The sequence below is a fragment of the Cuculus canorus genome, chromosome 17 (genome assembly GCF_017976375.1).
Source record: "Cuculus canorus isolate bCucCan1 chromosome 17, bCucCan1.pri, whole genome shotgun sequence".
NCBI classification, from domain to species: domain Eukaryota; kingdom Metazoa; phylum Chordata; class Aves; order Cuculiformes; family Cuculidae; genus Cuculus; species Cuculus canorus.
In genome coordinates, this window is record NC_071417.1 from 10,410,652 (window position 1) to 10,432,421 (window position 21,770).

Sequence of the window (21,770 nt, forward strand, 5' to 3'; positions counted from 1 at the left end):
AGTTTGCCAAACACTAATGTTAACAGGAATATGACTGTCATTTAAACGGTCCATTAAACTATTTGGAACTCAAGCTTTGCTCCCGGATAAACAAGATACAGAGTTAAACCCGAAAGTCGAGGGCAGTACCTTGAATTTGGGGACAGACAGCTCCAGCTCCTTAGTTTTGGTCCATATTCGCCCTATTCTGGGATCCCTGACACAATCCACAGGAGCAATTCCGGAGTTCTGGGAGGAGGAGGAGAAAAAGCACAAAACCAGCAATAACAAGGCTTGAAATTTAAGATACAAATAAAAGAAAAAATAGCCCCAAGGAAGCACGGGCTGTCTCAAGAGAAGGGGAAAACGCGCACACACACACATACACACACGTGTCAAATTGCAATACTGCTGGGAAATGCACACAGATTAGAAACACAGAAATAAAGCCGCAGGTTTGGGCTCCTGACAGTTGAATACACAGTGTCAGGTGGCAGTAAGTTTGGTGGCTGTGCGTGTCCCCCCCCAGACCCTCCTCCCACACACATGTGCCACAGCAGGGATTACCAGGACCCGGAGGGACCGCAAGCCCCCAAAACGCCGGTAAAGAGAGAGGTGGAAGGGGGAGGCACAACACAATGGGGAAAACCCCGGACCCCCACTACTCACAGGCATGCTGAAGTGTTGCCCATCGTAACGGTAGAGTTTGTGCTGTCCTTTTTTCAGAGCCGGGTCAATAATCAACTTGTAACTTCTCCAATGGTGATTTCTTTTCTCGACTGAAGTGCTGGCTTGCGTGCTGTTCTCCATTCCGTTGATCCAACCTGGACGGGGGAGGGTGAGAGGAAGGGGGAAGGGGAGAAGAGGGGGGAAAAAAAACCACACGGAAAACCATAAAGTTAAAATATTCAACAAAGACCTCCTCGTTGTTGTTTTTTTTGGGTTTTTTTTTCAAACGAGCCGCCCGCTCTACACACCCAGGCAGGGAGGAAATCCACCGCGAAACGAGCCCTAAAATGGGGGAATCGCCAGCCGGGTCCCCCCCTCCACCCCAGCCAGACAAGAGGCAGAGAGGGAGGAGGAGAAGAGGAAAAAAGAAAAAAAGACCCAATCTCACTTGAACTCTGCTTTTTGCCATGATCTTCAGGGTGCTTGGCTTTTTCCCCCGCCTTGATCTCTCGGAAAGACATCGCGCTGGGCGGCCGATCGTGTCCGGGCGGCGAAAGGCGAGCTCGGGTCTCACATGGGGGCCGGTTACCGGCGCGGGCTGCCCGCCAGGCTCCTGCCTCCCGTTTTCGCGAGCCACCACATATTGTGTGTGTGTGTGTGTATGTGTGCGAGTGTGTGTGCTCGCTGCTGGCGGCGGCGGCGGCCTCCCACAATTCACCGCTGCGAGCGCCGCGAACGCCAAACCGCCCTCCGCACATTCACGGCGGCCGCTCCGCGCAGCCCCCGCCGCGGGGCCGTCCGCAGCCTCCCCGCCCGGCGCCGTCGCATCGGAGCCTCGTGGGGAGGGGGACAACTAGCCACGATTTTTTTACACCTCGTTTTTAACGCCACGCACAAGGGGAGCGAGTGGAATCTGCCCGCTGCGTTTACCTTAGCGCTAAGTGTTTCTAAACAAGATGGACCGATAGGGGGATGGATACGGGGCGTGGGGGGGGGTCGCGGCACGGCGCACCGGGGAGGGGGGGTACCGGTGCGCCCCCGCCGAGGGAAAGGGTGCGGGCAAAGAGCAGTTTTGCTTATGAAAGGTCCGGTGCCGGCGGCAGCCAATGGGCGAAAAGCTTCCATTTTGTGTTAGGGATTAAAGGCCGGTGTCCCCGGCGGGGCTGGAGCCGGGCGGAGCGCGGGATGCGGGCGATTGGTCGAGGCGGGCGGCAGCGGGGCGGGCGCGGCCAATGGGCGAGCGGCTTCCATGGGGCTGTGAGTTATTAGACGGCGGTGTAAAAAACCATCCTTCAGCAGACGCTAAGGAGAGGCCGAGCAGAGCCGGCAGCCATTTTTCTGCATTGGGGAAGCGAAATGGCCAACATGGGCTTTTTCCTTTGTTCCAATAAGAGGGGAGACGCCATGTGAATCCACACCGTCCACTGGCGGGGAGCGCTCGGGGTGGTGGTAATGAATGCATCAGGCTAGAGGAATCCCTGAAGAAGGAAGATTTAGGTACAAACCTAAAACCAAACCAAACAAACCAACCAAACAAAAAAAATAATAATGCGGATTTTTTTTTTTCCCTTCTGATTCAGGATCCATCTTTGTCTTGTGTAACTAGGTCATGGCACACCCTATGTCAGCAGTTAACAATTCCGAATGCCAACAGAAAGTAAATACATTATTTTTAATTTTTTTTTTTGTTGTTGTTGTGGTGGTTTTGGTTTCGGGTTATTTTTAAGCTTTATAGAACTCTCTAATGACTGAACAATAAATTTTAGAGAGTATTTCCTGTATCAAACACTTGGTTCCTGGCCATTTTTATTCACTCCTTTGGTGCTTACAAGGTAATGTTTTAAATATAGACATAGGAATAGTGAATTCTCGTAAAAAAAAAAAAAGCAATTTTACTATGCTAAGCTTTTTTTCCTTTCCTCTTATGTTGTAAGTACCCAATCCATTTTGTCCTTGCTAAGTGCAGTTTTCATGTTAATGTTACTGAAGTGGTCCTTGTTGCTAAGCCTTCATTTGCATGTCTTATGTTTTTGTCGTCTTTATCTAAACCAATTTATGTTTTTTGAAATATTTTACTTACAAAGCAAAATATCTGGCTAGGAGATGCTTAAGAGTTCTTTACAGCCAGTAAATGTTAACCAGTGTTTTCACACTAACATGGGCAGCCTACAGCTGTTTAGGAGGACATTTTTAGTGTCTGCGTGCTCCATGGAAAAACACTGAATGTCCTTTTTACGTACAGAATAAATCTGCCACAGGAAGGTAGATTAAAGCCTCGAGTAGGAGTCCTCACTGCATACGGTCATCCAACATAGCTGGACAACATTTTCTATACCCTTTTTTTCCCCCTTTTTTTTCTCTTTTGGGTGCTAGACCACTGCCATACAAAGATCCGTAACGTAACAAGATCCGCTTTGACTTGCAAACTTACGAGAGAAGTGGTGAGATATATATTTATAGCCGTTATTTTCAAAAAGCGTTAACTTCACCTTCAGAGCTGCATTCAACTATGGTGCGTGGGTAAGTAAAACCCTTTTGCCCTTGCAGAGAAACACGCAGACCAGGCCTGTGCGGCTAAACGTTATTGTCCTGGGCGGAAAAACAGTCCTTGAGGAGCCGTGGCGATCTTTCCCTTCTCCTCAGATACATCTAACAGCGTCTCTCAAACGTCTTTATTTTTTCAGAGAGGGATTTCTCTTTCTGCACAAAGCGCTTGGTCGTCTGCAGCCCCTGGGGTTGGTTTTGTTTGCGGAGAGAGGCTTTGAGTCCATGGCGGGCATTACGTGGCTGTTAAAATAAAACCCAAAATCTGGCTGCCAACAGTGAGATGTTACTGAGGTTGATTAAAAAGGCGAAAAGGCGGTGGTGGTAGGGATCCCTTACATGTTTTATCCGTCTATATACAGCAGCTCGAGGAGAGAAAAAAAAACAAGGCAACAAAATGGGGGGAGGGTGGCTTTTCAGGACGTCTTAATGGCGGCTTTCACTAAAAAGCACTGTAAAATCCTTCATACCGAGAGGCAGTGACTTGGAGAGAGGGGGGGGAAAGAAGGAGGTCTGAAAGTAAATCCAAAATGAGGGAGTTTCCTTCCAAGTGAGGGACCCTTTGCAGTTTTACAGTTGGAGAAGCCGTGACGCAGTTGATAAAAATTCGTTCACAGCCACCCAGCCCATGAAATGGCCTCCCCCGCCGAAGTCTGGTTGGTTTTATTTATGTGAAAAAAAAAAAGAGAAAACCAAAAAAAAAAAAACGACCTGCCGAAAACCCCTCGCGAGGGGCGGCGGGCAGGGGCGCTCCGGGTCGCGCTCTCCAAGAAGCGAGAGCGCAGCCGCCATCACGGCTTCTCCTCCTCCAGCGCCGCGTCCTCCTCGCCTCTTCCCCCACTGCCTGGCGGCGCTTCGTGTCCCGAGCACTGCAGGGAGATGGCTTTCTTTTTTTGTTGGTTTTTTTTTTTCCCCCCCGCACCTCCCTCCCTTTCGCCCTCCTTCTCCCCCCCTCAGTGCTTTGTAATGAAGTGCGCGTCGGAGGCTCCTGCTTCTCCCCCACCCTGCGCACACACAAGATGGCGGCGGGGCGTGAGGCAGCTCGACGGGCGGGCAAGGACCCCCTCCCCCGCGCACACAAGATGGCGGCGGGGGGTGCGCCCCTGCGGGGGAGGGAGGGCCCCCCCGCGCACACAAGATGGCAACGGGGGTGGAGAGGCCGCCCCCCCCCCGAGCACAAGATGGCGGCGGGTGGGGGAGAGCCCCCCCCCCCCCGCGCACACAAGATGGCGGCGGGGGTGGAGAGGGGGAAGGCAATGCTGAGGGCGGCGGGGCTGGCGCCGCTCCAGCCCGGCCGGGCAGCGAGGACAAAAGGCGGCTCAGCATAAGCCCTCAGTGACTATAAATAACGCCACCCGCCCCTCGGCTGCTCCCTTCCCCCCCTTTCCCCTCCTCCGGCAGCAGCCTTCAACTTCCCTCGACTTGTGTTGAGACCGAAAATGAAGGCAAATCGACTCGGTTTTGGAGTTTTAGAAAGAAAAAAAAACCTTTAATGCAGGCCTGGGCGACGCTATTCCATCGATCCTGTGCAGCGAGACAAGAGCTGGGCACAGAATCCATTTCCCACTCCATCCCTAAATTTTCTGAGAAATCTCAGGCATATTCTATTCTTTTCTAGCTTAAGCACCCTCTGTTACTTTCCAAGGACTAATTTTAATGTTATTGTTATGAGAAACATTCACTGAAAAGAACAAAGTCTTCGGAGCAAAAGCGATAATATTTTTATTTCAGAATTCAGCGCTGAATTATGCCCTTCTAAAAAAAAGACATCCCATCTTATAAAAGCAGTAGGTAGATATACTCGTTTTAGACAAAAAAGCATGTAAGTCCCCAAAGAACCTTTATTTTTTTAGGTTCTCTGACCACATCTGGAGACTCCGTTCAGGTTCTCTCCTGACCTAAGATAATTACATCTTACAAGACAATTAAGCATATCAATAAATTCTTGTTACTTTAAGAGAGGGTTTATTCTTTCAGGTTATTTATCCATGTCTGGAGAGTGTCTGCATATTACCTCTTGATCCAAGAGAGATTTATATTACAAGATAATTAAACATACAAACCAGCTGCAGCAAAACTTATCAATTCTCACATTATGAGCTTCACAACAGTCAAATTTCTTGCTAATTTGGAGCTTTGGCTCCAGCTCTCTGCCTGACCTTGTGTTTGAGACGGGAAAAGGCTGCAAACAGAGGGGGTGATAGAAAAGAACACATCTGTTCAGCACAGATCATAGAATCATAGAATAGTTTCGGTTGGAAAGGACTTTTAAGGATCATCCATTTCCACCCCCCCTCCACGGGCTGGGACACCATTTGAAGAAAACATGCTTTAAAAAAAAGCGTTCTATCAGAGAGAGCCCTTCTGTCTAACTTGCAAAATCCAGTCACGAGGATGAACTTTGGCTTAAATCCAAATATTCCACTTTTTTTGTCATAGTAACTACTTTTTGTATCGTTGCGAATGCTAAAAGATTAAATTAGCCGTATTGCAGCGGAGGGGGAGGGAAGTGAAGAGAACCAACAACAGCCCCTCCTCGGCTAAAAACCCAGGCAGCAGTGGGGGATGGAGAGGGAGAAGCAGGGAAATGAGCCGCGGGGGGAGCAGGGCGGTGTCGCCAGCTCGTCACATGGCTCTTTGTTGTTTTCCTTCTCCTGCCCCTCCTGGGCTTTCCTTCCCCCCCCCTCCAAGCTCCGCCATCGCCCAGCCTGCTGCCCTGCCTCCTCCCGCTTGCAGCCGGGCTGGGGTGGGATGCGCTGGGCTGGCCAAGCTGCAGCCTCCACGGCCTCTGAGGTGTTCCATGTGCTCGGGCTTTCGTTTTTTTCTTTTTCGTGTTTTTTTTTTTTCTCTTTTGCTTCTTCTCTTTGCCTTTTTTTTTTTTTTTCCTCCTCTCTCCCGAGCAGGCTTTGGGTTGGAGGCGCGGGGGTTGTTTCGGAGCTTCACAAGCTCTGCGGGGAGCTGCACCTCGTGCTCCACTGCAGACCCAAAGTGGGGGAGATAGGAAAAGCCTGGCTTTGAGCAACCCCTTCAGAGGGCAGGACAGGGAGGAAAAAAAAAAAAAAACCAAAAAAACAAAACACTTGTAGAGAGGTGGCCTCCCTTAGAGCAGGACCATCCTGTGGACCTTGTGGGAGGGAGAAGGTAAGTGCTGCTTGGCAGGGATGCTGCGGGAGCGCCATGTGCCGGGCTTGGATGCTCCCTGCCCGCCAGCTCCTGCCACTCCGTGGGTGCCAAACCCTTGCTGCGGTGTGTGCCGAGGCTCAGGGGTGTTTTCCTGCGAGGGAGCAGGGTGCTGCAGCGAAGGAGGCACCGCAGGCTGCGCCTTTCGCAACGACGCGAGGGCTTACGCTCATCTCTTCATTTCTTGTTCCCTCCTCGCTCCTCAACGGGTCAGGCTCTTTGTCGAGAACAAGCGACAAACCGTCCGCACAAAACAGAACACGTTTCCATGGAGGGAAAGGAAAAATATAACGTCTCTGCACTGCCAGGCTGGCTTTATAAAGCTACCTCTGCGCCCTAAGCCCCTCTCTCGGGGCTGCGGTGCTTGGAGCCATGGTGGTCGGCGGCCGCCAGACCCTTCGCTTGGTCCCTGCAAGACTCGCTTGGTCCCTGCAAGACCCGCTCGGTCCCTGTGAGACACGTCTGGTCCGGCCAGACCATCTTCAAACGCCTGGCCCTTGCTCCTGCCAGGGCTGCAGCAGCCTTCCTGGTTTACAATTGCTTTAACTGATACTCTTCTGGTAGACTTGGAAGAAACGGTGACGTTACTCTTAGCTAAACACCATTAAAATGCTCCTCTACTGTTTCTCAATAGAGGTGAAAACGCATTGTAGCTTCCTGGAACAGGACGAAATGGCCGAAACAGGCGACGTGCAGATCAAAGTACGGTATAGATCTGTTCTTGGTCTTGCAGGGGGGGTTTGAACTGTAATGCAAACGTTGCTGCAGCTTGCATCATAATGAGTTAAGTCAGCACATAAAGCGATTAAAAAAAAGAGCAGTTAAAAGAGCAGATTTAAACAGCGTCGGCTATTAACTTCCCTGGGATTTAAAATCTACGTTTAAATAGACATTTGGATATTAGTAATATCTGCATTTAAACCTGGACGTTGGTCTGTTTAACCCTGAAGCAAACTAGCTGTGCCTAATGCAGGCTTTGAAACAATTCAGACAGACCATAATACTGTGGGAGCTTAGACAGCTTTGTCTGTACTTGCACCTCTCTGCGCATTTTTCCAGGACTATGATCTTTGTCTGCAATTAATCATTGTTCAGGACGGCCGTTCCCGATGGTAGAACCCATGAAGCGTTCCAGCTGGGAGAGGTCCTAAAGCGTGTGCCTGGCGCTGCGTACGTGCAAACCAGGGCCAGAAACTGCTGGGGCAGCAGGCGTTGTACAGCGAGCCCGCCGTGCCGACCCAGTGAGTTGTGTGGGTCCTCAGCACTTCTGGAAATTGTTTTTGTAAGTCTGAGCTGAAAAATTTCTTTCCGTTTTTAGAGTTTCTAAATGACTGTAATGTTCAATGTAGTTTAAAAGTCACCAAGGCAGTTGAGACTGGTTGCACTCGCAGAGTGGGTGGTTTCATGGCTGAACCTCGTATCTGAAAAGCTAAATGTTCTGGTACAGCTTGTTTAAATCCCAGAAAGGTCAAACCAGACTTTCATACTCGAGTTAGATTGACCCTGGTTTGCTGCATGAGGCTCTTTAGAGAAAGAAACAAACCTTTCAGGGGAAAGGAAAAAGATTTTTTTTCTCTGAAGGGCTTGTGGTAACTCTATGCACATTCTTCTTGAAGCAAAGGGGTTTGTTCTTGCCCACAGCGTCCCTCCCCTGCATTGTTGAGTGGAAAACTCTTATGCTAATTATTTCACTGTCTGTTATCAATAAGAAGTGATTTAATTTCTTTGGCAAAGTGTTGCAACAAGAGCAAATTAGATTGAGAGGCAAAGTGAAATAAAAAATAGGCAGCTGTTCTGCCAAACAATGATCGTGACTGTTTACAACGTTTTGTTTTAGACTGGCTAGTACACAGAATCCCTTATAGTGAAGCTTTTCATGTCACAATCTGCTGCTTGTGCAAGGAAACTAGATTAGTAGATTATAAAGGACAAAAGAGACCTAGGTTCATCTGGTTCAACTTCCTGCATTATTCAGGTCCTGAGATTTTTGTGAATTTATTGCTTTTTCTCATTTGAAAGAATTTTAACTACAGCATACTTGCATCTTAGAAAAATACCAGATTTTCATTTTAGAGTGGGCTGTGAGAGAGCAAGCAAAATAAGAGTTAGTAAATTGTTTCCATCAAAATGTACCTGACAGACTAGAAAGTAAAATACCTTTTTAAACTTGCCTAGTTTCTGCTTTCAGTTTCTGGATGTCGCTGTATCTCAAGTCAGATTGACGGAGGAATGCTCCATTATCAGGTTTCCGTCCCCGTGTAGCCGTGTAGAGGCTGATCAGCCGAGCATTTAACACTCCCGTCACAGCCTTGCAGAGCTCCCCCTTGGGAATATCTTTACTAATCCTGTAACCGTTCCTGCCACAGTTCCCTGCGAGCACTGCGGTTTTTCACCATTCTGATCCGGGCAGAACGGGACAGAATGATCAGTGCTGATCATACCCATGCCAACAGCCCTTCTGGCTGAGATCTCTTTGTTGGGTATTCAGGGATTACACCAGCACATGCTCAGCTGGTTTCCCGGCATGGCTCTGAAAATACTCTCAAATGCTCCTTCTTGGGGAAAGCATCCTCGCCTAGTTGGTTTGTGCTTTTCATTGTGCATGTATGGCTTTACACTTGGCCCTCTTGAAAAGGACAAGTCCTTCGACAGCATTGTTGCTTGCAATGGCCTTTTTTTTTACATAACCATTCTGCTACTGACTTGATTTATACCCCTCACCTACAAACTTGATTGGTAATGATTTAAATTTTCATTCAGATAAACAACTGTTTCTGTCTCCACTGTAGAAGTTTCCTGGTTCTGGGTGTATGTATGTCTCAGCCGTGTCAATATTATGTCAGGAGGAGGTCTGAATGTACATCAGCCTCTTGCCACACCCCAGTTGCATGGGAAGAAAGCCCAGTTTAGGAGCTGGAAGGGATCCAGGAGGCAGGCTGCAGCATTTGCCTGCCCTGGTGTCTGTAATGTAGCCATTAAATAATGTAGGGCCTAGAACAGGTTGTTGCAGGACTCACGAAAGAAAGATGACAGCTCTGGGACACAGTGGTTACAACTGCATTTTGCGACCTTCCTGTTAGATGGGTTCTAATCCGTTTGATCACGCCTTCTTGCTCTTAGATTCTCCTACTCATAATCACATAAATGCTTCACAAGGGTTGAAATGTGGCACATCAGCCCTCTTGCAGAAATCTCCTGCTAGTGCTATTACCACCCAACCTTGTGATTTCTTAAAACAGTTTCTTTCTCAGCAGCTAAACTCATGAAGCTGTGTCTCCCATGGACTTGTGTCCAAAAATACTCCCTGACAAATCTCCCAGCAATTTCCCAGTTTGGCTGAGTGAGGAGTATCATGCTGGCTGGGAGCTCCACAGGGGCCAGCCTGGCAGTGGTGCTGCCCCTTGGTACGGGCTCAGCCTGCCTTTCCCTGAGACCAAGGTGCTGCCTCTACCACATGCACTGCTCAGCTCTTCATTCAAGTCCTAAATACATTTGGAGCTTCTCCCCCACTGCCTAACTCGACTGAGATTGGAGGAAGGAGAGGAAAGATTACCTAGAACACAGTCATAGAATCATAGGATAGTTTGGGTTAGAAGGGACCTCAAAGATCATCCAGTTCCAACCCCTGTGATGGGCAGAGATGTGTTCTACTGGATCAGGGTGCTGCAAGCCCCATCCAACTTGGCCTTGAACACCTCCAGGGATGGGACAGCCACAACTTCCCTGGGCAGCCTGGGCCAGTGCCTCACCACCCTTATCACAAAGAAATTCCTCCTCACGTCTAGTCTAAATCTGCCCCTCTCCAGTTCATACTCATTGCCCCTCATCCTATCACTATCAGCCTTTCTAAACAGCCCCTCCACAGCTTTCTTGTAGCCCCTTCAGGTACTGGAAGGTTGCTGTAAGGTCTCCTTGGTGCCTTCTCTTCTCCAGTCACATTAGACTTTTAGGAAACCAGGCTAAGAATATAAAAAAGGAAGATCGAGTAGGAATATGGACAGGGTATTTGCTTGTTCAGTTTTTTTGCTATTAAATGTTTCATGTCTTCCTAAGAACAGCAGATGATTAGAGAATCTCTCAGCCAAAATAAGCAACCTCCTGACAGATTTCACCCGAGTCCCTGCATGCTCTGAGGAGGCACGGGATGGAAGGGTAACAATGACAGCGAGTCACTAGTCTGCTCTGTTGTTTGCCTGCCTGGGTGCAAAGAGCTGTGTGGTGATACCCAATAGTGGAACAAACATTGATTTGTCTAAGATCCATAGAAATTTCGATGGACACGTTGGATATTTGCCAGGGCTGAGGTTTTTGGTTTCTTTTTAAACTGTATCTGTTCATTTTATTTCTGCTAGTTTTATGACAAAGCCACCCCTGTGCGATAGGCAGTGAGAGCTTTCAGAGATCTAATCATTCTTGAGCTACAAAGGAATAAAGAAGTTGTTTCAACACCTGACTCGGAGAATGTTTTGTATTCCTTCTTGCCTATTGAAATGCAGCTGCTATGGAAATGATGATCCCATCAGAATGTTCCACCAGTTATTTTTTTTAGAATACTTTAAAGCTTATAAAAATAATGAAATAAATCAAGAAGGCTGGCAATTCTAATAAACATCCTAAAGCCGTCAAATTGCCAAGCATTTTAATTCAGGTCTTTGTGGGCTAAACAATGCAGCTTTACCAAAAAAAAAAAAGAAGAAAAAAAAAAAAAAGAAGAAGAATGAAAAGAATGTACCATTTAAATAATTTGGGCCCTCAGAGAGCTTGCATCACAAGGAAATGAAGATTCAGATAAGTAATCTAAAAGGATATTTATGCATTAAAATACTTGTGTATCCAAGCACCTGTCATTAAACAGTCTAGACGCGATGGTAGATGGAGACCTGTGAGCCTTTTTAACAAAAGCAGTGCATATGGAGTAGAAAATGTTGCAGCCAGAAGAGTGAAGACAAAGATCAAATGGAATGGGTTTAGCTTATAAATTGGAGCAGTTTCTCCTAACTGGTGTGACAACAGAAAAACCGAGACAGTTTTGCCCTTGACATTGTTGCCATTGCTCTCAAATCTGCAGTTAAGGATCCTATCTTGATTTATTTTTGACAGGAGGGTTGGGAATGCCCCCGCTGGTCCTCTAAGCCCCAGCTTTCAGCCGAGTGGGCTAGAACGTGCAGAATTAGCGAATGCTGTACCATCCATTGCCTTTCCACGCTGCTGCATAACAGCAGCTCCCAGTTGCTAAGCAGCTGCAGAGCTGTCTTTGCTTTTGCTACCAATCAGCTGTACTACGGGAGCAACACGGGTTCCCCTTGATCGGTGGAGAGGAGCAGGCAGCATGGAAATGGGAGCAGTGGCCATAGCAAAATTGTTCCTTTTCTGGCTGGCTGATGGCCCCCCCGGCAAAAACGCTGGAGTGAAGGGAAGGGACACTTGGTGGCCCAGAAGCAGGGGGTGGCGGGGAGGAGAGAGGCAGAGCCAGCATATGTGCACAGCGGAGGTTACAAAGACAGCAGATCCTAGCAGAGCGGGGGGCACGCACCGAGGAGAAAGAAATGGGAGAGAGGCCAAATGCACAGTTCGGAATAAAAAACCCCCAGGAGGAGAGTGCGGCATATGGAGCAGGGAAATAAAGCAAAACTTGCACAGCCTGCGAATAATTGAATAGAAAATGCAGGAAGAGAGGGAAGGAGCTTGATTCATTACTGCCCTTCACCTTGTGGAGACAGCTACACCCGGGAAGAGGAGGTGCGGAATACAACAGCATCTTTCATGTTTTGCAGTGTTCTGTAGGTTTTACATTTCAACCCCTGCCATTTGTGGGTTTCTCCTTGCATAGCTCCCACCTTTTGTTTAGACTTGATTCCTGCAGGCTCTGTTCTTACCTTTGCCTAATTTCTAATTTATTTTCATTCTTGCTTTAGCTATTTTTTTTTTCAAGGTAAGTCTTAAATTAAAATACCTTTTCCAGATACTTGAATTGTTCTAACTTTCAGGAGGGTAGGCCACTGCTAATTCTTAACTGAAGTTAGTTTCTACTAAATCTGCAAAACCATCGCTGCTTTTCTCCCTCTCTCTCTTCTGGGAGTTGCTGGTGGAAAACAGGGTTCCCTTTACTTCCCAGCACCTTCCCCTGCACGTTGTCTTTTCCCCACGCAATGCCTGCTGGTGGTTCAGGAAGACTTGCTGCTAGCAGCATGCAGGAAGTGGTTCCTGTGGCAGTCAATTATCACAAATGCCTGATGTGTTGCATAAGGAGAGTAAAAAGGGTGTCACGAACATCTGCGGGGGTGTTGTGACCAAAAGAGATTCTGGTTCCACCACTGCTCGGCTGCCCACATGAAAAAAGGCTTCATGGTCTCAGTACCCAACATGCCAGCAGAGCTGGCAGGGAAGCAGGGGAGACGGATTCTCCTCTTCTGGCTGCTCCAGACAGAGGATTGAGGGGCACGTTTGTATGGGAGGGTGGGGAGAGGAGTTAAGGCTCGGGCAGCTGTTGCCCTCCTCTGTGGCCAGCTCTGGCTAGCTTGGAGGCCTGTTGACTGAGAACACTTTTCCCCAGGTCCAAAGTTGAGTCCTAAAAGGAAAACAGGGGTGCCCACACAGATCTACAGTGTAAAAGATTTGCCATGGGCTCTGTGCTTATTTCAAGCCAATAAAAAACTTGATAAATATGCAGCCACATGTGTTTTGTACTCGGAAGATTTTTGCCTAAGCTGTCTGATTCGGAGGGATGCTGTATTTGCTTCCTTCTTCCATTTGTCTGGAATCCCGTATCTTTGAATACAGGCTGTCTATGCTGTTGTTAGACTCCTAAGACCATTAAAGTTCTAGGGGCGCTGACGTTTTACAAGTAGATTCAGCTGCCTTTCATACAGGGACATTTTTAGCGTTATGAGAAATGTAAGTTTAATTATAATGGTTTTAACCAGGAAATCTCCCCACCTTAAGAAATCAGAGCTCCCGTGTTAATCCCAGTAAGCAACTGGAACTTGACAGTGTGCCTGTTGTTATGATGAGAGTCAGGAAGGGTGAAATGTGTGTAGGAAGGGAAAAACGCACAGGAAACATGCCATCAAGGACAGCGGTGTAGAGCTCACGCAGGGCAGTGCGCCAGTCTGCATTTGGCAATGACCTGTGAGCTCGAGCAGTGCTGGCAGGTTGCTGCCCTCTATGTGCCTGCACACACCAGACCACGCCACTGCCACGGTTGCTCAAATACCTTCCCAACCTGCTCTGGTGGCTCACAGCGAGGACATCCAGCCAGGCCAGTCTGCACCATCAACCTGTCCAGCTCCTGCAAGCACAGCACAGGCCAAAAAACACAGCTCTAAAGCAAGCAAACATGACACAACTGCAACTGGGTTTATTCCCAGCACCTCAAGTTATTAATTAGCCAGCTCTAGGCATCGCTGTTTCTTTGCAGGGTTTGCTCTGTCTGGTTTAATGGCTACTCTCAGGTCTCAGAACAGCCTGGGCCCATCCTTTGTCTCGCGATGCTCTGACAAGCTGCAAACCTCTCTGGCTCTTCCCCAACCTCCATCCCTATGTATGAGCTTCTTCCCAGCCAGAAAATGACAGAGCAAGCGCTCCTTGCTTAGCTCTCCATGTACCTCTAGCACTTCAACAAAACTGGGCAGAAATTATGATGTTTCCCATAGAGATATAAACAGAGGGTCTTATCATCTCTTCAGTCTGCAGTTACTGCCTTCCTGTAGGAAGTTTGCACAAATATCAGAGGGGCGGATGCAAACTTCACGCGTTAACTGCCCTTTAATGTCAATGCCACACATCACTCAGTGAAAACCTGCCCCTATTTCTCCCACACTCCGTTCTCTTATAGCCTACTTTGCCATCCTTTTTTTCTCCTCCTATCAATATTGCCAGTTTCCCCATGTTCTTATCCAAAAGGTTTGAGAGCTTCCTGCCTGGGCCAGGTGCAAAAGCGATGGCTATTGTATAGCCAAGGCAGCAATGAAGTGTTGATCAAAGCCCGACTCTTCTAATGGCTCTGAAAAACACACGCACAAGCTGCATTGGAGCTCACGTAGCGGAAAGCATATTTAGCAAGCCAAATCTGAGATCATTTAAACCTGAGGTTCTTGAGCCTCACAAAAAAGTACAACTCCACAAATTTCAGGATTAATGAAATCTACCAACCAACTTCTGGAGATCATAGTCCAGATTTGGCCATCCACAGCAGACTCACCTACTCCATACTTATCCCTGCTGCCTGCAGTAAAGAAGCTGAATGCAACTCCTGCTCTGGTGCTGTGGTCCTCCTAATTAACATCCATTCCTATTGGTCTCAGTCCTCCCTTGTCTCTAAACCAGCAAGTACATTCAAATAAAATCTCTCTCTACCAGGAATCACCTATTTTGGGAATGGGAGAAGGGAAAAGTAATCTGAAGAAAGCAGATACTGCAGAAAGAACTCTTAATTTTGAACAAAATAACATCTTGGCGCTTGCTGGGTCAGGTGGGAAGTTGGGCAATGAAAACACAGGAAAGCATAAGCCAGAGGGATTTCGGGGGTGTATACCAAATAGAGGGGTTGGATATTGGGTAAAACCCCACTGGGTTGCAAGGAAAGCTCTTTACAGCCCCTTTCCCTGCATTTCTCAAAACTGCTTCCTGATGGGATTATTCTCTACCATAGATCTGGACACAAAAAAGCTTCTGACGCTGATTAATTTTATGCCGATCTGTAGCAGAGCCCTGTGCCCTCACTCGGCCACAAGCAACCCTGTGCACCACTCCTGAATTCCCTGCTTCTGACTGTTCCCATGGTAAAACCAACCACGGCTACCAAGGCGAACATAACCTGCAGACAGCGCCTGACAGGAGGCATTTTGATTCCTTCTCTTTCTCCAGAGATTCTCCAGATTCAGTTTTGAGCACAGAGGTCGGGGATGAGATCCAGCATCACTGCAATAGCTCTGCCAGCCTGTGTTGACAAATTCCCCCCCATCGCTCCATGAAGCTGTGCCAGCACATCTGGGAGCCACACATATCGCCTAGACCCACGGGGACCGAGTTATGGTGGTGTTGGCAGATGCTTGCTTGTTCATTTCATGCTTTTCAGAGATTACTCTTCGTATCTGATGTTCCAGAAAAGCACAGGATGATCTTAACCTTGTCTTGCCCGTTTTTTACAACAGAACTTGGCTTGAGAATTCACACTTCAGTGAGGAACAGAAACCTGAAACTGCCCCTGAGCACCTACTGCATCAGGTTGAGACGTTACCGTGTTGATTTACATGCTCTTCAAATTTGTTAAGTGGAGGAGTTTTTTTCCCCACACACAACAACTGCAAAGCCAAGAACTCGGTTTCAAATGAAAAGTGAGATTAAAAATACAGCCTGTTGGCCACACATATACCAGGCAGGCCATTCTTGGCCCTCTTAGTTGGCACCCCTGATTTAAAGCATACCAGAGAAAATAACCCAAGCACCAGTATGTGTTCCCTATAAATAGCTGCTCTCTAGGTAGCAGTCAGTGTGTGGTTTATGGACAAAACCCATCCAAACGACATCAAAGTGCCTGGTTTTGCCGTGTTGTGTGTCTAATTTGGCCAACACCTCCTGTTGCAGAGCATCGTCCTGTTTTCTTTCACAGTCCTCTGAACCTTATGGTAGCGTTTTGGACAGGTTTTATGTAGAGTTTATTGAAAGATTCGTGCACTGATTTACTACATGGACTGCTCGAGCCAAGTGAAACAGGAACTGTGTTCCTAAAGCATGAAAAGGCAGAAAGGAAATTTTCTTATTGAAATATAATTTTTCCACATTACTTAATAGTCTAGAAAGTTAATACCTTTCTGGCAGCACTCCCCACTGGGAAAAAAAAATAGTTCCTACTCAGCCAAACAACAATGTAATAATGTTTTAGGTTGCATTAAACGTCTTAGAAACTGGCAGGTGTCACAGCCACCTTGCCTTCAGTGAAAAAGGCAATTGAGAGCCCTTATGAAACAGGGGATTTACATCAGTAGGGGCTACTACACAAAAACCAGGCACATGGCAAGGTCTGAATAGATGGTGAATCATGTGGCCCAAGGGATTTTTCAGGGTGGGGGCGTGTGTGTAAAATACCAGACCGTGAGGACCAGATGGTGGAGCTCTGCATGCGCAAGAGAAACAGTGAAGAACGCTACAGAAATGGATACTGAGAAGCAGCTGAAAGTCAAGGAGAAAGAGCTTGGATTTTGAAAAATGGCATTTCCAGGGCTAAGTGACAGTTGAAATAGGCTTGGGATTGTGAGCAAAAACACAACTGCAGAAAGAAAATGGTACAGTTGTTCTGTAAATAAATTGATTTATCTTGACTATATACCCAGCTTTGTCATAAGCTTCTATTACACTGATATTGTCACCCATAACTTCTTTGTGTGTGCAAGGTGCAGTTCAGCTTCCCTACGTTACAGCTTCCCCTTCCCTACGTTACAGCTTCCCCTTCCCCGTCTGCTGGGTCAATTGACACTAAATTCTATGGGGCAGAGATTTTTCAGTAAGGATCTGTGCCTATGACAAATAATTGCTTGTGTAACATCTGGAATTATCAGAAATTCACTCTACTTACACGGTAAGTCATGTTCTTTAGGGTTTGTCTTTCCTACTGCAAACTCTTCAAGCCATTGTCTCTTGCTGTGCACATCCATGCTGTAGTGGGAATTCATCACTGAAACCACAAATAATTAATATCACTGGTAATGTTGAAAAATAAATATTTAAGGCTCTGTCTTGTTATGCACATTCCTAACTAAGTTTATGAATATTTCCTTTGACATAAATGGGGTTACTTGTTCTTGTTAGTTTAAGTCTGTGTAAAGCTGGGGTCTGTATCCTCAAGAAGGAAATTCTTAAGAATATTTCAAAAACTTAGTTCTAAAGACATTTAGGAAGAATGCATCCACATTCTTGGCTGGTTTATATTACCATATAAACTAAAAATATGAGTATACAGCTGCTGGTGTGCGCTGCTACTCCCCTCTTGGACTGTGACTACAAGGAGTCAGGCTAAGGATATGCCTTGAGGTTCTTCCAGCCAGGAGGTTGCAAGCACTTTTCCAGAGGCTTGGTATTTTAAGAAATGGGAATATCAGCTTATTCCATCACCTTGTATTGTAAAAAGGCCATAGCTTCCATATTCAGCCTAATCTGTGAGTCTTTTTTTGGGTATCCTTACAACTAACCTGAATTAACCATCACTACCATCTAAAGTGTTAAAGCATCTTTTAAATACTGTGCGCTTCCAGCAGTGTTCCTAGGCAGCGTGCTCACCTTTCACTCATTTCTGTGCTTTTCCTTGGCAATCATGAAGCGACAAATTGGTAACAAGATGGGAACACAGATATTTACCATACCCCACAAAATTCTTGATTTTGGTACGCTCAGTGTAAATCTCTATACGTGTATCAACTCTTGATCTACAGATGCGTAAGCTTTTGATGAAACAGAACTTGTGGCAAAATCAATATGAAAGCCAAAACAGAAGTAGGAGGACACTTGGAATGTGATTAGATGATTAGATTTGAATGTTACTAATAGAAGGTTGAATCATCATCCATTTAAATCAGTGGCAGAATTCCATATTAGATGTTAGTTTTTCAGAGTCAGCAAAATACACTGAGCTTTTGCATAGGACCTTATATGCCTCACGATGAGGGTGGGGAGGCACTGGAACAGGTTGCCCAGGGAAGTAGTTGTAAATGCCCCATTCCTGGAGATGTTGAAAGCCAGATTGGATGGGACTTTGAGCAGCCTGATCTAGTGGGAGGTGTCCCTGCCCATGGCTGGGGTTTGGAACTGGATTATCTTTAATGTCCCTGCCAACCCAAACTATTCTATGATTCTATGCCTAAAGCACTGCATACCCGTTAATTAAAAATAAGTAACTGAGACACTGAAATGCTAGATTCCATCAATACGAAGTTGATTCACTACAAATAGAACATCCATTCATTAAAACCACTGTTTGGAGTGTTTACAGTTGATTTTGTAATCTATTCATTTCATATTGTTTCATCCCAGACCTAAAGCCATACAAATCTAAAATTTCCCTAACTATAAAATGTAAAAGGAGAGAAAGCTGTGAGAAATGTAAAGATTGTTTTGTGAGACTTGCAAAATAAAACCGAAACAAAGCAAAAAAGCCCAACCTAACAATGACCTACAAAATACTTTCATCCCCAAAAAAACTTTAATGGCGATAATTGACTTGAAAATGATTTGAATTATATGATGTTTCCTTGGGTATTTACACATCCCTCCTCCTCCTTATTGTGGAAATATTGTTTTCTTGCTTTTTGTTTGCTCTGTGCACAAAGCACAGAGTTGTGCAGCGCAGTGGGTCTGGAAGGCCATCTAGTGACACAATCACGCAGGAGGAAAATGCAAAGCCCTGGTTGAGTTGCTATATTTTTTTGTAGTTGAATTAAATGATCTAACTCTGCTCCAGCACGCCCTTGGTGATTTGTTGCTATTCCCACAAGTGGTATTTCACAAATTTTAGAGTCAATGTTGATTTCTTAAGAACTGTCGGGGTTTATGTGAGACAGAGCTAAGACAGAAACACAATTTTTTTGTGCAGAATGGTGGAAGCCTGGCATCTGAGAGGTCTGTCACGAACGCAGCCTCACTCATCTGACCTGCGCATCACAGAATCATAGAATAGTTTGAGTTGGAAGGACCTTAAAGCCCATTCATTTCCAACCCCCCTGCAGTGCACCTCCCACTGGATAAGGTTGCTGCAAGCCCCATCCAACCTGGCCTTGAACACCTCCAGGGATGGAGCAGCCACAGCTTCCCTGGGCAACCTGTTCCAATGCCTCACCACCCTCATTGTGAAGAAATTCCTCCTTATGTCCAGTCTAAATCTGCCCCTCTCCAGGTTATACCCATTGCCCCTCATCCTATCACTCCAAGCCTTTGTAAACAGTCCCTCCACAGCTTTCTTGTAGCCCTTTCAGGTACTGGAAGGTCGCTATAAGGTCTCCTCGGAGCCTTCTCTTCTCCAGGCTGAACAAGCCCAACTCTTTCAGCCTGTCCTTGTATGGGAGGTGCTCCAGCCCTCTGATCATCTTTGTAGCCTCCTCTGGACCTGTTCCAACAGCTCCATCTTCTTCTTCGAATCTGGCTGTTGTGATCCCCTTCTTTCCATGGTACAAAACTTCAGGGAGGTGCCTGGGGCCATTATACCTCTGCAATTAAAATAGAAAATTCCTGTTTATTTTCATTGCAGCTCATCTTGGATGGGAATAAGCAGTGAGCAGAGCTGTCCACTCCTCCTTGGACGATAAATACAGTGGAAAACAAGCAGCAAGTCACTACCACTTCCAGTGCCAGCAACAAAATGTGTTTCAGGGGTTCCTCAGGGGGTCTTGCCTTCCGCCTGTCGTGGCTGGCACTGTGTACGCTGTCCCTCGGCCATCTGGACTGGGATCCAGCACTGCAGACATTGAGGTTGAACTGGAAGACATCCTCTCAGCCAAGGGTGACCTGGGATAAACCAACACCGTGCTTGAAGCCCAAAGGGGCTCCCAGAAGGCATAAACGAGGACTGGGGTGGAGGATGCTGGCGCCACAGCTGCTGATGGGGATGAGCACCCAAGCACAGGTGACATGGGATGATGGGAAGAGCGAAAGGGACAGAGTTGAGCAGCCCCACATGGCTGGAGGCCTTGGAGGCTCATGGAGGCTCACCAGGAGGAACATAGATGCACAGCCTCTCTGAGGTTTGGGGAAGAAGTTCTGACGGGGAGTTGAAGAGGCTCTGCGGCTGTGTCCACCTCGGTGCTGGGACGCAGTGGGTGTTGAGGGGGGTGCGGTGGCCCTGTGGGTGTTGAGGGGGTCCTGCAGCTCTGCAGGAGCTTAGGGGACTCTTGCAGGTGCAGCTCTATGGGTGCTGAAGGGCTCCTGCAGGTGCTGAGGGGCTCATGCAGTTCTGTAGGAGCTCAGGTGGCTCCTGTGGGCACTGAGGGTCTCCTGTAGGAGCTCAGAGGGCTCCTGAAGGTGCGGTGAGACTCCTGCGGGTTCTGAGAGGCTCCTGCAGGTGCTGAGGGTCTCCTGAGGGAGCTGAGGGTGTCCAGCAGGCGTTCAGGTTCTCCTGCGCGTGCTGAGGGTCTCCTGCAGGAGCTGAGGGTCTCCTGTGGATGCTGAGGGTCTCCTGCAGGCGCCGAGGTTCCCCTGTAGGAGCAGAAGGTCTCCAGCAGGCGCCGAGGTTCTCCTGTGGGAGCAAAAGGTCTTCAGCAGGCGCCGAGGTTCTCCTGTGGGAGCAGAAGGTCTCCGGCAGGCACTGAGGTTCCCCTGTGGGAGCAGAAGGTCTCCGGCAGGCGCCGAGGTTCTCCTGTAGGAGCAGAAGGTCTCCAGCAGGCGCCGAGGTTCTCCTGTAGGAGCAGAAGGTCTCCAGCAGGCGCCGAGGTTCTCCTGTGGGAGCAGAAGGTCTCCGGCAGGCGCCGAGGTTCCCCGCGGCCGCTCGGTCCCGCCCCGGGCGCTGGGGCCGCTCCATGGCGGCCAACGGGGCGCTGTCAGGGCTCAAGAAGGAGGTGAAGGCGGTGATCGTGGGGGACGGCGGCTGCGGGAAAACCTCTCTGCTGATGGTGTTCGCCGAGGGCTCCTTCCCCGAGGTGAGCGGGGGCCGGGGGCGCGGCTGCGGGGCCAAGGGGGGGCTGCTTTTGCCCCTCTCCAGCCGCTTCTTCTGGCTTTTGCAGGAGTACAAACCGTCTGTCTTTGAGAAGTACAGCACCCGCCTGGCCGTGGGCAAGAAGGAGGTGACCCTGAACCTCTACGACACAGCAGGTGAGGGGCTTTCGCCCACCCACTCTGCTCTCTCCGTGCCCGGGGCTGCTGGAAGGGGCTGCTGCGCCTGGGGCTGAGCCCAACCCCAACCCCTGCGGGCTGTAATTTGAGAGAAAATATGCAGAAAATGCTTTTACCGGTATAAAATGTGTGTCCTGTGAGTGTGCCCGTGTTTCTGGTCAAGCAGAAACTTTCTGTGTCCCCTTAAACTAGGCTTGAGCCCACTCACAGAGATGCTTGAAGGCTGGAAAGCTGGAGAGGGGAGTCAGGTGAGATCTTAGAGTCATTAAGGTTGGAAAAGACCTCTAAGATCATCCAGTCCAACCATCGGCCCCACTGTGCCTACTAAACGATGTGCCAAAGTGCCACCTCTACATGCTTTTTGAACACCTCAAGGGATGGTGACTCCACCACTTCCCTGGGCGGCCTCTTCCAAAGCTTCTCCACCCTTTTGGGAAAGAAGGTTTCTCTAATATTCAATCTAAATCTTTTAGGGAGAAATTCTTCACGATGAGGGTGGGGAGGCACTGGCTGCCCCACCCCTGGAGATGCTCAAGGCCAGGTTGGATGGGGCTTTGAGCACCCTGATCCAGCGGGAGATGTCCCTG

General features: G+C 48.0%; 2 protein-coding genes across 7 annotated transcripts in view; one reads left to right on the forward strand and one right to left on the reverse strand.

The window, feature by feature from the left end:
• The window catches only part of SETD1B (SET domain containing 1B, histone lysine methyltransferase), a 49,917-nt gene extending 48,314 nt beyond the window's left edge, over positions 1–1,603 (reverse strand). Inside the window, exons 1-3 of the mRNA XM_054082499.1 lie at positions 1,097–1,603; positions 649–803; positions 130–228 (exon numbers count right to left, since the gene is read on the reverse strand). Of these exons, the coding sequence (XP_053938474.1) occupies positions 130–228; positions 649–803; positions 1,097–1,406 (564 nt within the window). The 5' untranslated portion in view covers positions 1,407–1,603. The remainder of the gene's footprint in view (positions 1–129; positions 229–648; positions 804–1,096) is intronic.
• A 289-nt stretch (positions 1,604–1,892) lies between these two features.
• The window catches only part of RHOF (ras homolog family member F, filopodia associated), a 29,981-nt gene continuing 10,103 nt past the window's right edge, over positions 1,893–21,770 (forward strand). For 2 of the 6 annotated variants that reach the window (XM_054082506.1, XM_054082507.1), the window contains exons 1-3: positions 7,111–7,654; positions 19,607–20,990; positions 21,075–21,162. In XM_054082506.1, coding sequence (XP_053938481.1) covers positions 20,871–20,990; positions 21,075–21,162 — 208 coding nt within the window. In that variant the 5' untranslated portion in view covers positions 7,111–7,654; positions 19,607–20,870. Of the gene's footprint in view, positions 2,306–3,021; positions 3,169–6,938; positions 7,075–7,110; positions 7,655–15,237; positions 16,949–19,606; positions 20,991–21,074; positions 21,163–21,770 lie in introns of those variants that run through there. The other 4 variants (XM_054082505.1, XM_054082504.1, XM_054082502.1 and 1 more) reach the window with 4 other exon arrangements.